The sequence below is a fragment of the Hyperolius riggenbachi genome, chromosome 7 (assembly GCF_040937935.1).
Source record: "Hyperolius riggenbachi isolate aHypRig1 chromosome 7, aHypRig1.pri, whole genome shotgun sequence".
In the NCBI taxonomy this organism is placed as follows: Eukaryota; Metazoa; Chordata; class Amphibia; order Anura; family Hyperoliidae; genus Hyperolius; species Hyperolius riggenbachi.
The window spans coordinates 287626675-287642204 of record NC_090652.1 but is presented as its reverse complement, the minus strand read 5'-3'; the positions used below and the strand labels follow the sequence as shown (position 1 = coordinate 287642204).

Genomic DNA, 15530 nt, shown 5'->3' with positions numbered 1-15530 from the left:
ACAATAAATATTTAGTTAAAAAAAAAAAACTCGGGCGATCAGACCCCACAAACAGAGAGTTCTGTTGGTGGGGAGAAAAAGGAAGGGGGGGAATCACTTGTGTGCTGTGTCGTGCGGCCCTGCAGCTTGGCCTTAAAGCTGCAGTGGCCTATTTAACACAAAATGGCCTGGTCTTTAGGGGGGAGGGGGTAAAGCCTGTGGTCCTGCAGAGGTTAAAGAGAGTCTGAAGCCTCTTAAAATGTCTCTTTTTATTTAACAATCCCCTTCTACACTATCACCCCATCTAAAACGCTGCTATCCCGTGGCAGAATGCTGTGAAACCCCCCAAATCCCGGGGGCAATGTTGGGGGAGAGCTTCCTAGTAGAGGCAGAGCTTTGGGCTGTAGCTCTGCCTCTACTCCCGTCAATCGGCATGGATCGCCATCTCTTTCCACCCCTCTCAGTCTTCTCTCACTGAGAGGGACGGGGAGAGGCGGTGTTTAGTGCTGATTCATGCGAATGGAGGCAGAGCTACAGCTCAAAGCTCTGCCTCCCCTGGCAGCAAAATTCACAACCAGGAAAGTCGTGGATTTTTGCCCCGGTGTTTGGGGGGGGGGGGGGTTAAACACAGCGTTCTGCCCTGCCGTAGGATAGTGGCGTTTTAGATGGGGTGATAGTGTAGAAGGGGATTGTTAAATAAAAAGATTAATTTTAAGATGCTTCAGAGTCTCTTTAAGGGCCATACAAAAGGGTGTCTGGCTAGTGCACTAGTTCATGATACCACCTTTGACAAAGGGGCACCAGGGTTTGAATCCTGGCCGAAACCAGTAAGTATTCAGCCGGTACATCGCCTCTGCAGGGATTCCCAGCACTCCTCCAGGACACGTCGGCTGTCACACCAGTGGGATGGGAGTGTTACAAAGTTGCGAGGGCGACACACAAAAAGTGTTAATTTGAAAACGTTACACATCTGTCATGAATCGTGATCTGAGAATAAAAAGTCAGTAAGAAGTTGTATTTAAAAGTTTCTAAACTTCTTGTATTTCTACATAAGTCGGTAAAGTGTAAATTCTTTGCTAAACATCTGTCATGAATATTGATCTGAGCAGAAAAAGTTAGCACAAAAAGTTCCAGTCAAAAGTTTCTAAAGTTCTTGTATTTCTACACAAGTCGTTAAAGTGTCAGTTCTCTGCTTGGCTCAGCGTGGCTGGATGGTGTAATGGTTAAGGGCTCTGCCTCTGACGCAGGAGACCAGGGTTCGAACCCCGGCTCTGCCTGTTCAGTAAGCCAGCACCTATTCAGTAGGAGACCTTTGGCAAGTCTCCCTAACACTGCTACTGCCTATAGAGCGCGCCCTAGTGGCTGCTGCTCTGGCGCTTTGAGTCCGCCAGGAGAAAAGCGCGATATAGATGTTATTTGTCTTGTCTTGCTTGTCCGTGAGCCCGAGAGCAATTTTCACATATCAGCATGCTCGGATTCATTTGCCAATACATTTATTACTACTTACCTCACATAAATTACCTATATATTGTTTTTTTTAGTTCACATTAGGCTTTTAGTGGGTTATATTTTTGTATAGTAGATACTTTTTTTTCTATGCATTTTAAAGGGAAAATAAGGAAAAAATAGAAAAAAACCAAAACACTATTTTGCCATCTACATCCATTATACATTATAGCTTTAAAATAAACAGTGCTAACTATAAGTTAAAGCAATACATTTTATTTGCTTATCCATCCTTTTTATTACATTTACATTATGTTTATGTTCCTAGTACAATGTATGGTGTTTTTTGCTCTCTTATTGTATACTATTGATGATTATATGACCTTATTTGCAAAAATAATAGTTATATACCCTCATGGCATACATATTTAAAAAGCTAAGTTCCTAAGGTAACAATATATTTATTTTCTTTTATAGTCTGTTATTTTGTTTTCATTTTACAAGTCTTTTATTTTGGTACAGAATATGCAAAAATGTTATTGCTTTTGATTCAGTTTGTGACAAAAAAAAATATACGAGACATAGGCCTCAACCCTAAAACACTCTGAAATCTATTCTGCTACTTATCACGGTTAAAATGTTATCACATATGTCTCATGTAGTTTTGCTAAATTTTTCCCACATTTGATCATAATTTTGAAAATGACTTTTTATGTTGTATTGAGTTTGTCCCTACCTATCTTTTTATGTGACGTGGGTCCAAGCTTTAAAACACACTAAAATATATTCTAGACCAGGGGGGTCCCCAACTATCGGTCCGCGGCCCACTGCTGGTCCTTGGGACATTTGCAGTTGGGCCGTGGGACTGTCCTCTTGCCCCCCCCCCCCCCCCGCTCCCCAGCGGCCACCGCTGCTGTTACCTTAGCCGGCGGCCGCTTCCTTTACATTCCCTTCTCCTGCCCGTAACTGATTCACAGCAGGAGAGCGGTTCCTATAGTAACGGCAATACACATCGCCACTACAGGAAGCCACGCTCTCTCCTGCTTCTGCCTCATCACAGCAGCCGTGGGGCACTCTGCTGTGAATCAGTTAAGGGCAGGAGAAGGGAATATACAGGAAGCGGCCACTGGCTAAGGTAACAGCAGCAGCGGCCACTGGGGGGGGGGACGGGGACGGCTATACTGGGGCACTACCTACCCATAGTGGGGCGCTATACTGGGGCACTATACTAGCTATACTGGGGCACTATGCTACCTATACTGGGGCAGTATACTAGCTATACTGGGGCACTATACTGGGGCACTATACTAGCTATACTGGGGCACTATACTAGCTATACTGGGGCACCACCTACCCATACTGGGCACTATACTAGCTATTCTGGGCACTATACTAGCTATTCTGGGCACTATACTAGCTATACTGAGTACTATACTAGCCATACTGGGCACTATACTAGCTATACTGGGCACTATGTTAGCTATACTGGACACTATACTAGCTATACTGGGACACTATACTAGCTATACTGGGCACTATACTAGCCATACTGGGCACTATACTAGCTATACAGGGCACTATATTAGCTATACTGGGCACTATACTAGCTATTCTGGGCACTATACTAGCCATACTGAGCACTATACTAGCTATACTGGGCACTATATTAGCTATACTGGGCACTATACTAGCCATACTGGGCACTATACTAGCTATACAGGGCACTATATTAGCTATACTGGGCACTATACTAGCTATTCTGGGCACTATACTAGCCGTGCTGGGCACTATACTAGCCATACTGAGCACTATACTAGCTATACAGGGCACTATATTAGCTATACTGGGCACTATACTAGCTATTCTGGGCACTATACTAGCCATACTGAGCACTATACTAGCTATACTGGGCACTATATTAGCTATACTTGGCACTATACTAGCTATACTGGGGCACAGCACTAGCTATACTGGGCACTATACTAGCCATACTGGCCACTATACTAGCTATACTGGGCACTATATTAGCTATACTGGGCACTATGCTAGCTATACTGGGGCACTATACTAGCTATACTGGGGTAACTAAACTCCCTATAGTGGGGCAACTATGCTAGCCATGCCACCACACCCCAGCCCCCCCTCCCCCCTGTAACCCACTGCGCACAACACTGTCCACTAGGACAAGTGTCTGGAGAAACATTTGGTCAGAAAGTGGTCCCAGGGCCGGAAAAGGTTGGGGACCCCTGTGCTAGATTACAACTCGTCATAGTTAAAATGATACCACATGTGCCCGTTTAGTGAAAAACTGCTGGTGCACTCTCCACAACTACACTGAATGTATATATACGTCAAATTTGCATTAAATTAAATAAGGCTGAACTATGAAAAAAATATGCTATCTGAGTCTCTCCATACTCAGCTGTGTAAGTTGCACATAGTGCAGCAATGACAGAAGTTGCTGGAGTGCAAAGGCATAACAATAGCCCCTGTGGTCCAGAGAGAAAGGGGGCAAGGGAGAAGGTGTGTGTGTGTGTGTGTGTGGGGGGGGGGGGGGGGGCAGTCTTGCAGAGTGGCAGTGGAGCAGAGCGTTATACAATACCTGTTTCTGGCGGTGATACAGGTCCTCTTCACCTCCAGTATAGTTTACAAGTGCCTGCTGTCACATGATGTGGGACTGAAGCCACATGGTGATTGGCTAGTTTCACAGCACTTGCAGACTGAACAGGAAGTAAAGAGGGTCCTGTAACAGTAATGTATAAACCGCAATAGACTTCAATGGGGAGGCGAACTTGGAAAACTAGAAACACTTATGCTGGCCACAAAAGTGATGGAAAAGATGTTTCAAGGGGTCTAACACCTGGAGGGGGGCATGGCGGAGTGGGATACATGCGAAAAGTCCCGGGGAAAAATCTGGATTTGACGCAAAGCAGCGTTTTAAGGGCAGAAATCACATTGAATGCCAAATTGCAGGCCTAAAGTGCTTTAACCACCCTGGCGTTCTGTTTAAATTGCCAGGGTGGCGGCAGAAGGGTTTTTTATTCGTCATTTTTTTTTTCCATGCTGATAACTGAAAGTTGGCAGCATGAAAGGCCACTAGAGGGAGCACATGGTGCGCCCTTCTGATCGCTGTCGGCGACCACAAGTAACAAGAAATCCCGCGAAGAGCGGGATTACTTGTTAGGCTTACCCCGTCGCCATGGCGACGATCGGGATGACGTCATGGACGTCAGCCGACGTCCTGACGTCAAATGCCTCCGATCCAGCGCTTTGCGCTGCCTGAAAGTGATTGGTCCAGGCAGCGCAGGGCTCTGGCGGGGGGGGGGCCTATTCCGCTGCTGCAGGCGGCGGATCGCAGGTGAGCGGCGGCGATCGAAGACCACACGCATCTAGCAAAGTGTTAGCTGCGTGTGGCGCACTTTATTTGGAGGAAATCGGCCCAGCAGGGCCAGAGATATCAGCCTCGGCGGCTATGGACGAGCTGAGCTCGTCCATACCGCCAAGAAGGTTAAAACATCTTGCATGTGTATACATTAATCAGGTAGTGTAATTAGTGTACTGCTTCACACTGACAGACCAAACTCACTGTGTAACATACCGCAAACAGCTGTTTGTGTAGTGACGGCCGTGCTGGACTGGTGCGCACCATGGTGAGAGTGCAGGCCGTGGCGGTTTTCAAGCCCATATGGTCGCCGGGTTGTGGTAGCTCACTGGTAGAACAACAGTGACTGTCCAGCTGATCAAATTTGGTCTGTCCACAATTAAGCAACGACCTTATTATCTTTTTGTATGTAGGTAGGCATAGGTAGGTGCCCCAGTATAGGTAGGTAGGCATAGGTAGGTGCCTCAGTATAGGTAGGTAGGCATAGGTAGGTGCCCCAGTATAGGTAGGTAGGCATAGGTAGGTGTCCCAGTATAGGTAGGTAGGCATAGGTAGGTGCCCCAGTAGTTAGCTAGGCATAGGTAGGAGTCCCAGTATAGGTAGGTAGGCATAGGTAGGTGCCCTAGTATAGGTAGGTAGGTAGACATAGGTAGGTGCCCCCGTATAGGTAAGTAGGTGCCCCAGTAGTTAGGTAGGCATAGGTAGGAGTCCCAGTATAGGTAGAAAGGCATAGGTAGGTGTCCCAGTATAGGTAGATAGGCATAGGTAGGTGCCCCAGTAGTTAGCTAGGCATAGGTAGGAGTCCCAGTATAGGTAGGTAGGCAGGGCCTGGCTGGCACATTAATAGCAATTACAAAGGTCCAGCTGCAACAGATAGGGCTGTATAATGCAGTGTCAGTGGGCAACACAAAAAAAAACACATCAGGAGAACATTAGCTCTCAAAAGAGCTGTTGTGGGGTGCTATTATAGCAATAAGAATCAGCCAGGAACAAGCTAACAAGCCAAGAGCCTAACTAATCTTTCCCTAGGAGAAACAGTCTGCAGCAGCTCGCCCTACTCTCATTATAGCAGGCACATGAGTGAGTGTAATGGCCGGCGTTCCCTGTCTTATATACAGGGGGGAGTGGCTCCAGGACTGAGTGTAGCCTGATTGGCTACAATGTGTCTGCTGACTGTGATGTAGAGGGTCAAAGTTGACCCTAATGGAGCATTATGGGGGCGGACCGAACTTCCGGGAAAGTTCGCCTTCGCAAGTTCGCCTGGAACCGTTCGCGTGCGAACTGTTCGGCCCATCTCTACTGGAAACCTCCTCTGACTTCTGATCACATATTATTACATGTGATCAGGGCTCGGAAGATAGTGTCAGCTGTGCAGCACCACCCGGTGGTGGAAGGAATGGTGAATTCTTAAAAAAAAATTTTTTTTCAAAAACGTTTTGACTTGTTCCCACTTGTTTCTGGTGTGCCCAAAGGAGTTTTTGCAATTTACTTGAAAAATTATTTATGACGGCATAAACTTCGTACATTCACAAAAACAAACAAATTTTACAAATGGATTAAGTGAAATCAACTCGATTTCAAAATCATAATTACGTATAATCGTAAATTGTGAAATTTTACTCAATATTTCGCATAAGTGAAATCAGCACATTACGATCCTCACTACTGAGCAGCATAACGCTTCTCCTTACGATAACTCCCTCGCTGAGCCCACTTTTTCCAAGCAAGGTTGCCGATGATATCGTTATCGCTAGTTAAGGTGGCCATACATCTGTAGACTTGAAGGCCGGTCCACCATCTGATTTAATAATTATAATCGAATCTGATGAAAATTGATGCCACCAAGAGCATGCGCGATCGACAACTCAACCAATTTCAGGTGAGAATTGCTCACATATATCGATCGGACATGCTTTAAAATCTTGCGTCAACATACTAGATCAGGTGTGCGGTATTAATGCCGTGCCACAATCACAAACAACGATCGTGACGGAAACCCCCGGCCGCTGTCCCCACTCAGGGGCAAACTCAGGATTTTCAAGTATAATAATATGGTAGGACTTCATGCTGGGTACACATAATGCAATTTCCCTTCTGACCGACAAAGGGATCGATCAGGATCAGTTTGGATACAGATAATAATGAGGACAGCTGATATTGGTAATGAAGGGGAAAGTCAAGCATTCACACAGCAGGGCACAGGGCTGTGCTCATACCTGACTCTGTTAAGTTCCTCAGAGCTGCTCCATGCTGTGTACACACACTGCTGCTCCATCCAAAGTCAACTGTAGCAGGGAAAGAAAAGGGGCGGTGCTGTGAGCTGAAGGATACCTGCAGATATTCTGGTGTCTCAACTTGTGACTGTCCCCAGACACTGCACCGGCCCTGGTCTGTGGGGGGATTCTGGGCAGCTGTAATCCCCCCCTGCGTTTGCCAATGCCACTAATGTTTTATATGTTGCTACCACCCCCCCCCCCCCCCTTACACACACACACACCTGATGCCCATGCATTAGTACTTTACTTGTCCGGTGTACACTTCTGTCTCTGCACACTCCTCTACGTGTGATCTCATACAGTCACGGAGACTCTTAAGAGTGCAGAGACAATGGCGTACATCGGGCAGCTAGAGTATTAATGCACGGGCACCGGGGTGGGGGGTTCATCTACATTTGAGAATAGGCAACAAGGTGGCGTCACTAGGTCGATTCCGGAAAAATGTAATACTGAAAACAATCAGGAATGAGCCTGTGGTTTATGGCAGCCAACAGATCTCTCTCTGATCAGATTTGATCAGAGAGAGATCTGTCTCTTGGTCGATTGGCTGCCAAAATCGCTACTTGTATGGGCGCCTTCAGAGTCCCCCCATATCACTGCAGCAGTCTAACCAATCAGTGCTGTCCAAAGACAAAACAGAAAATGATCCTAAATCCGTGTAGCTGTCATTTCCCTAATCACTAGGTGATATCTATGAGCACAGTACGCTCTGTTCTGTCTGCAGGAAATGAAAGGCAGAGGATCTCTGGGTTAGATATCAGCACTTCAGCTGTAAGTACTGTTGGCGTAGCTGTGCGCAGGTAGAATCTCCCCAGCAGAGCGAGCTAATGCTGCTGTTTCTCATGCAGGGACTTGAGCCGAGGCCAAGACAAACACAAGAAGCAGCGATTCCTTCTCCCGGCTGCAGAGGAAGAAAACATGGAGTCTGGGATGAGGAGCCTTCTCTCTGACAACAGCCGATACGTAGAGTCCTTCCGCCTCTTCCTGCGGAACTCCACAGAACACCAGTGCATGCAGAACTTCATAGAGAACAAACTGGCTGACATTGTGTGCAGGTACCGTTACAGGGCTCTCCCCTCCTGCGCTGCCAGTCAGCTGACATCTCTAGAGAGAGGACAGACAGAGAGCTGCACATAGCTGCACACTCTCCCAAAGCGTTACATAAGGGATTGTGTAAGAACGCGATTGTGCTTTGCATCTTACATGCCAGCATCTTGCAAGGATCCTGAATGCAGAGAGCATGTGTCTGCCTCTGTGTCTGTGTCCGCAGGTGTATTATTATTATGCATTGAGGGCTGGAACCCACTAGAGTGATTTTTTGAGCGTTTAGGGAGCGTGAGAAATCGCTAGCTATTTCCCTAAATGGATGTAAATGGATGGTGCAAATTCCACAGAAGCCATTGCGATTAGCAAAATCGCAACTGCAGGACATGCAGTATTTTGTTAGCGTTTACGCTTCAATGCAAAGTATATCATCACTGGTGTAATCGCTCATCAAAACTTGCAGGGAGCGATTTTGCTAGCGTTTTAAATTTAATACACTGTAACAAAATTAAAAATAATTGAAAGGACCAATCAGACTTTAAAACGCTAATCGCTACACAACCGCTGGCAAATTGATTACACTTTCTAAAATCGCTCCCTAAAGCGCTCATGAAATCGCTTACAAACTGCTCCTACAAAACGCTAGCGATTGAGATTAGCAAGAGCGTTTTGTAGTAGGTTCCAGGCCTTACAGTGGGATGCGAAAGTTTGGGCAACCTTATTAATCGTCATGATTTTTCCTGTATAAATTGTCAGTTGTTACGGTAAAAAAATGTCAATTATATATATCATATAGGAGACACACACAGTGATATTTGAGAAGTGAAATTACGTTTATTGGATTTACAGAAAGTGCGCAATAATTGTTTAAACAAAATTAGGCTGACCAGTGATACAAATTACCACTGATATATATTCTCCACAGGGCTGTACACGGTACATTGCATTCAACCCTAGTCCCTATCCGTTCATCAGAGGAGCTTGCAATCTAATCTCTTATCTAAAGCCGGCTTCCATGCAGTAAGGCTTCGTTCACATCATTTAGCGTAGATGGCCGTGTGATCGGAATGCAATGTGTACGATTGCACGCCATCCGTGCCACTATGCGCTGCGCTGCTGATCACATTCACCACAGTGAATGAGTCATTACTGTGATTCCTGAAAAATGCATGCAGCAGTGCGATAGCCAGGGCCAGCCTTAGGTTTCACTGCAACCTGAGCGACACCAGATTTTGGTGCCCCCCCATCCTCTTTGCGCGCGATCACACATACGCACGCGCACACACAGGCCCATATATAGCACCAGCAATTTGCAACGCTCATTATAGCTGTGGTGGGTCCCTCCCCAAAAAATGCCCCAGACTCAGTAAAGGTAGGTAGGTAGCCAGGTATAGGTGCCCTCAGTATAGGATCTCATGTGTAGGTGCCCTCACTGTAGGTAGCCAAGCATAGGTAGTATAGTTGCCCCAGTAAAGGTAGCTAGTATAGTAGCCCTCAGTATAGGTAGTATAGTTGCCCCAGTATAGGTAGCTAGTATAGTTGCCTCCAGTGTAAGTATTATAGTTGTCCCCATATAGGTAGCATAGTTGCCCCCAGTGTAGGTAGTATAGTTGCCCCATATAGGTAGCATAGCTGCCCCCAGTGTAGGTAGTATAAGTTGCGACCAGTGTACTAGCGTAGTTGCCCCCAGTGTAAGTAGTATGCCCCCAGTGTAGGTAGTTTGCCCGCAGTGTAGTAGCATAGCTGCCCCCAGTGTAGGTAGTATGCCCCCAGTGTAGGTGGTGTGCCCCCAATGTAGGTAGTATGCCCCCAGTGTAGGTAGTATGCCCCCAGTGTAGGTAGTTTGCCCCAGTATGCCCCCAGTCAATCCCCCCCCCCTTCTGCGGCAGCGGGCCGGGCAGAGACTGACTCACTTGACTTCCACTCTCCAGCGCCAACGTCACTCTTCTCTCCCCGCCTCCGCTCCATCGGTAGTTAGAGCAGGGCTACAAGAAAATGGCAGCCGATTGTCTGCATTTGTGGACATCGGCGACCATGTTCTTGTAGTCCTGCTCTATTTACAGACGGAGAGGACGCAGGGAGAGACAGCGGGGCGGCAAGGGGCGACAGGGCGCATGCGCCCTTGAGAGCTGGTGCCCTGAGCGACCGCTCCGGTCGCTCACATCAAAGGCTGGCCCTGGCAATAGCGCATTATACTGCTGCGCAGCACATATGATGGGAAGGCAGAAGTGCTGTCTATGCCCTTCTGTCATTATTGCGTATTGCACACTATGCGCACTGCCGAAATGCACATGGCAGTGCATATAGTGGGAACGAGGCCTAAAAGAACTTAATTGAACAATCATTTGAAAGTGTTCTTCAGGCTGGTTTTACACATGAAATGTGCGTTTGCAGTGCATAAAGTCAATCATATGACCCTGCGGCAAAGTGCGCCCTCACCACGCAACGTACTTCCTGCTGGAAAGAAAGTATGTCTCTTGGATTCCTGGGTCTCCCCATCATATCGCACATTGGCTTGCATTACTTCCTCCACTGCACTGCCGTGGCGGTGCGACGGTAATGACGGTTTGGGCACTTCCGGTGCAAATCCTCACGGTAAGTGTACTAAGCCCCATTGCCTTGCATTGCCGTTGCGTTACCCTGCAGTAAAACAGGGCAACGCAGTGCAGGTTTCTAATGCAAGTGTAAAAGGGGCCTCAAGGATACCTGTATTGAAAGGAATATGGAGGCTGCAGTATTTATTTCCAATTAATGGAAACCAGGACTGACTTAAACTAAATTTTGTATACATACCTGGGGCTTCCTCCAGCCCCATCCACTCGGATCGCTCCCATGCCGCCGTGCTCCGCCTTCTCCTGCGCCGGTAGTGGGTCCCGTAACTTCAGCCAGTCTGACACAAGTGAAGTGCGCTATTTACGTATCTCTCCAGTAGCCGCTGGAGAGATACATAGAGGGCGCATTTCTCTTGCGCAGACTGGCCACGACTGGCTGACGTTACGAGACCCGCTACCGGCGCAGGAGAAGGCGGAGGACGGCGGCGTGGGAGCGATCCGAGCGGATGGGGCTGGAGGAAGCCCCAGGTATGTATAAAACATTTAGAGTAGGTCAGCTCTGGTACACTTTAAACAATACCAGTTTCCTGGCTGCCTTGCAGATCTCTTTGGCTGCAGTAGTGTCTGAATCACACACCTGAAACAAGCAGCATGGTGGCGTAGTGGTTAGCTCTCTCGCCTTGCAGCGCTGGGTCCCTGGTTCGAATCCCAGCCAGGTCAACATCTGCAAGGCGTTTGTATGTTCTAAACGCGTCTGTGTGGGTTTCCTCTGGGCACTCTGGTTTCCTCCCACATCCCAAAAACATACAGAAAAGTTAATTGGCTTCCCCTAAAATTGTCCCTAGACTACAATCCATACATTACACTACACAATACACACATAGATATATGACTATGGTAGTGACTAGATTGTGAGCCCTTCTGAGGGACAGTTAGTGACAAGACTATATGTTGTATACTCTGTACAGCGCTGCGTAATATGTCTGTGCTATATAAATACTTAAATAAATAAGTATACAGCAAATCCAGGCAGTCAGACAGCTGATCTGCATAGTTATAGTATGGTTGAAGAAAAGGCATTCGTCCCTGAAGTCCAAGCAGAAAATATATTGCTACCTCTGGCTGATGAAGAACCTTGTCACAGTAATGTTTAGAATAGAAGGTTTATACGCTGTCACATTAGCATCGTTATTTGTATATTTGTACAGCTGTTTACTTACTTATCGAGGATCTCATTGTTTGCTGCTTGGCAGTTTGTTGAACACTTAAAAGATCCCAGAGATGTTGCGCTCCACCCACAAACAATAGTCCTCTACCCTAATTCAGTACCGGTTCGCCACACCGAAAAAGTCAGATAGTTAAGTCAAAGAGGTGCAGGCGCTACTGCGGTTTCCCGGGGCGTTGTTATCACACAGTTCTTTCTCCTCCCTTTCTCCGTGAGATGTCCAGAAAGTGCAAGCAGCCCTCAGATCGATTTTACATAAAGGGGAGAAAAAGATAACACATCACATAGGGTAATAACGTCTGGCAATGAGTTTCAAAACCTCCACCTGCCCCACATCACACCAGTGTAGCACACTCCAATGGCAATGTATATAGATTGCGCTCACCAGATAATGTGGCTGCCTAGTCACAAACAGCACAGAACGCTTTTTAGAAACTAGCCAATGGATCATGGAACTCCTTAGTCTTGCTTCCTGCTCACTCTGCATCTGTGGGGGAGCACGGAGGGCGGACCGGGAGAGGAAGGGAGGGAGAGGTCGGGCTGCCCTCCCCGCGGCTCCAGCTCCCCCCTCCATTACAGCACCCCCCTCCGAACAGCGCTCAGGGCGGCGGCACGGCCCGCGCGGCCCTAGAAACGGGCATGGCTCTCTACATTAAGGCTAGGTGCACACATAACATAACGTGAAAGGCTGCGTTTTATGTCATGTTTTAATTTTATGTTCTGTGCATTTTTTGTGTGCGTTTTTTGTGCGTTTGCGATGCGTTTTAATGCGTTTGCGTGCGTTTTCCATGCATTTTTATATTTCCATTCATGCAAATCAGTACAAAGACAACAGGAAGCAGAAATACAGCAAAAACAAAAAAATATTTTTGGGGAAAAAACGCATATAAAAACGCATATCATTGCGTTCCCATTTACTTTCATTATTTGCTTTTTTGAGGCGTTTATGAATATTATGCAACAAAACCTGCGTTTTTAAAAACGCAGGTTTGAAAACACATAGAAAACACATATGCGTTTTTTTATATGCGTTTTTTCTTGCGGCCCATAGACTTCGATTAGTGGCAATAACGCAGTGTTTTCCGCAACGCTAGCGTTTCTGCTATGTGTGCACCTAGCCTAAAGGACATAAGGTGGCTGCCATATTTATTTCTTTTTTTAACAAGGCAAATTGCCTGGTTCATCTGCTGATTATCTGCCTCTAATACTTTTAGCCATAGACCCCGAACAAGTATGCTGATCAGATGCTCTGAATAAAGTCTGTCTGGCTTAGCCCACGTATGTTTCAGGTGTGTGATTCAGACACTACTGCAGGTGACTGGTTTAAAGGACAACTGAAGTGAGAAAAATATGGAGTCACATTTATTCCCTTTTAAACAATACCAGTTGCGTAGGAGTCCTGCCGATCTATTTGGCTGCAGTAGTGTCTGAATCGCACACCCAAAACAAGCATGCAGCTAATCATGTCAGATCTGACAATAATGTTAGAAACATCTTATCTGCTGCATGCTTGTTCGGGGTCTATGGCTAAAAGTATTAGAGGCAGAGGATCAGCAGACTAGCCAGGCAATTGGTATGGTTTAAAGGAAATAAATATGGCAGCCTCCATATATGTCTTACTTCAGGTGTCCTTTAAGCAGTACTTTTTCCGCATCTCCAGCAAGCATAAACAGGAACCATGAAGTATGAACACCACATTAGTGTTGATCGAACACCCAGTTATTCGGGCTCGGGTTGGCTCGGCCGAACATGGGCCAGATGTTCGGGATATTCGGCCGAACACCGAGCCTAATTGGGGACCCGAGCATGCCTGCTTTGCAGGCCTGAACAAAAAAAAATGGGCACAGTGGCTGCTGGCAGTGCCTGCTGGCAGTGGGCTGGCAGTGCCTGCTGGCAGTGGTGAGGCTGGAGCACTGTGGCTGCTGCTAATGCCTGGCAGTGGTGAGGCAGGGGCTCTGTGGCTGCTGCTGGCAGTGGTGAGGCAGGGGTACTGTGGCTGCTGCTAATGCCTGGCAGTGGTGAGGTGACAGGGGCGTAGCAATAGGGGGTGCAGCGGTAGCGACCGCATCGGGGCCCTTGGGCCAGAGGGGCCCCGAAGGGCCCTCCCTCAACTACAGTATTAGCTCTCTATTGGTCCTGTGCTCATAATAATCACTTCTATAGATAGCTTTGAATAGTGGTAATCATTAACAAGCTGTTCCCCATCCCCTTCTTGCTCCTCTGACATTGTAGTTACCATTGGCAGGTTTTGGTGCGCCGTATCAATTGTTATGTATAGAGTGCTTGGGGGGCCCCATTGTAAGACTTGCATCGGGGCCCACAGCTCCTTAGCTACGCCACTGTGAGGTGAGGTGCCTGAAGAAAGAGCATTTGTGCCAAGAAACGCATAAATGCTTCTATCACAATGCACTGCGCTACAGCACAGAGATCTTAACTAGCTCATTAAAAGATACTAGAATTTTTTTAAAGAGGAACTGTAACCAAGGATTGAACTTCATCCCAATCAGTAGCTAATATCCACTTTCCGATGAGTAATATTTCCCTTTTCTCAACTAGATCATCAGGGGGGTCTGTATGGCTGATATTCCAGTGAAACCCCTCCCAGTGTGATGTCAGGACCTAGTTTCTGACAGTTTCCTGTCTGTGAGCCTTGTTGCATTATGGGAAATAACGTCTGTTTCCAACTGCTGAGTAAGCAGTATCTCCCTCTGTGCTAATCAGTGGCGACGCTACACTGGGGCTTGCCCAGGCTTCAGCCCCAGCTGGCAACTTGTTAGCCCCTCTTAAAGCCCCCCCGCTGGCCGTGGCCACCGCAAGTCTGTACTTGCGAATTTTCAGAAGAGAAGGAGGATTGGAGAGGGGCTGGCCTGCTGGCTGTCAGATGACAAAAAATGATCGAGGCGCCAGCCGCGCTAATAAGGGATGCGGGAGCCTGCTTTATTCCTCCCTCCCTCCTCCCTTCCTATGAATGCGCCCCCACCTGCTGTGAATGACTGTCCCCCCCATAGGCAGTGTGTGCGGAGCAGAGCGGAGCGGTAGGTCCTCTTACCACAATCCATGCTCACCGGCAACTAGTCTCTTGCTTCCTGTTTACCATGACGTCACAGGAAGCAGGAGACTAGTTGCCGGTGAGCATGGATTGCGGTAAGAGGACCTACCGCTCCGCTCTGCTCCGCACACACTGCCTACAGAGGGGACATTCACAGCAGGTGGGGGCATTCAGAGGAAGTGAGGAGGGAGGGAGGAATAAAGCAGGCTCCCGCATCCCTTATTAGCGCGGCTGGCGCCTCGATCATTTTCTTCCTGTCTTCTCTCCCCAGGGCAATCTCCTCACACGCAGGGGCACCTTCCTCCCCACCCACGGGCATTCTCCAGCATCCACTGATGACCCCCCTACCCACTGGCACCCTCTTCCCCACCCACTTGCACCCTCCTCCTACCCACTGAGACTATCCTCCTACCCACTGGCACCTTTCTCCCCCACCCAGTGTCACCCTCCTTTTCACCCACAGGTACCCTCCTCCCCACCCACTGGCACCCTCCTCCTACCCACTGACACCCTCCTCCTGCCCACTGGCACCCTCCTCCCCACCCAGTGGCACCCTCCTTTCCACCCACAGGTACCC

The 15530-nt window shown here is 47.8% G+C and overlaps 1 protein-coding gene across 3 annotated transcripts in view; it reads left to right on the top strand.

Moving 5' to 3' along the window:
* LOC137525089 (histamine N-methyltransferase B-like) overlaps positions 1-15530 on the top strand; it is an 89079-nt gene that overhangs the window by 55298 nt on the left and 18251 nt on the right. For 2 of the 3 annotated variants that reach the window (XM_068245885.1, XM_068245884.1), the window contains exon 2: positions 7932-8138. In XM_068245885.1, the coding sequence (XP_068101986.1) occupies positions 8002-8138 (137 nt within the window). In that variant the 5' untranslated portion in view covers positions 7932-8001. Of the gene's footprint in view, positions 1-7835; positions 7855-7931; positions 8139-15530 lie in introns of those variants that run through there. The other variant, XM_068245886.1, reaches the window with a different exon arrangement.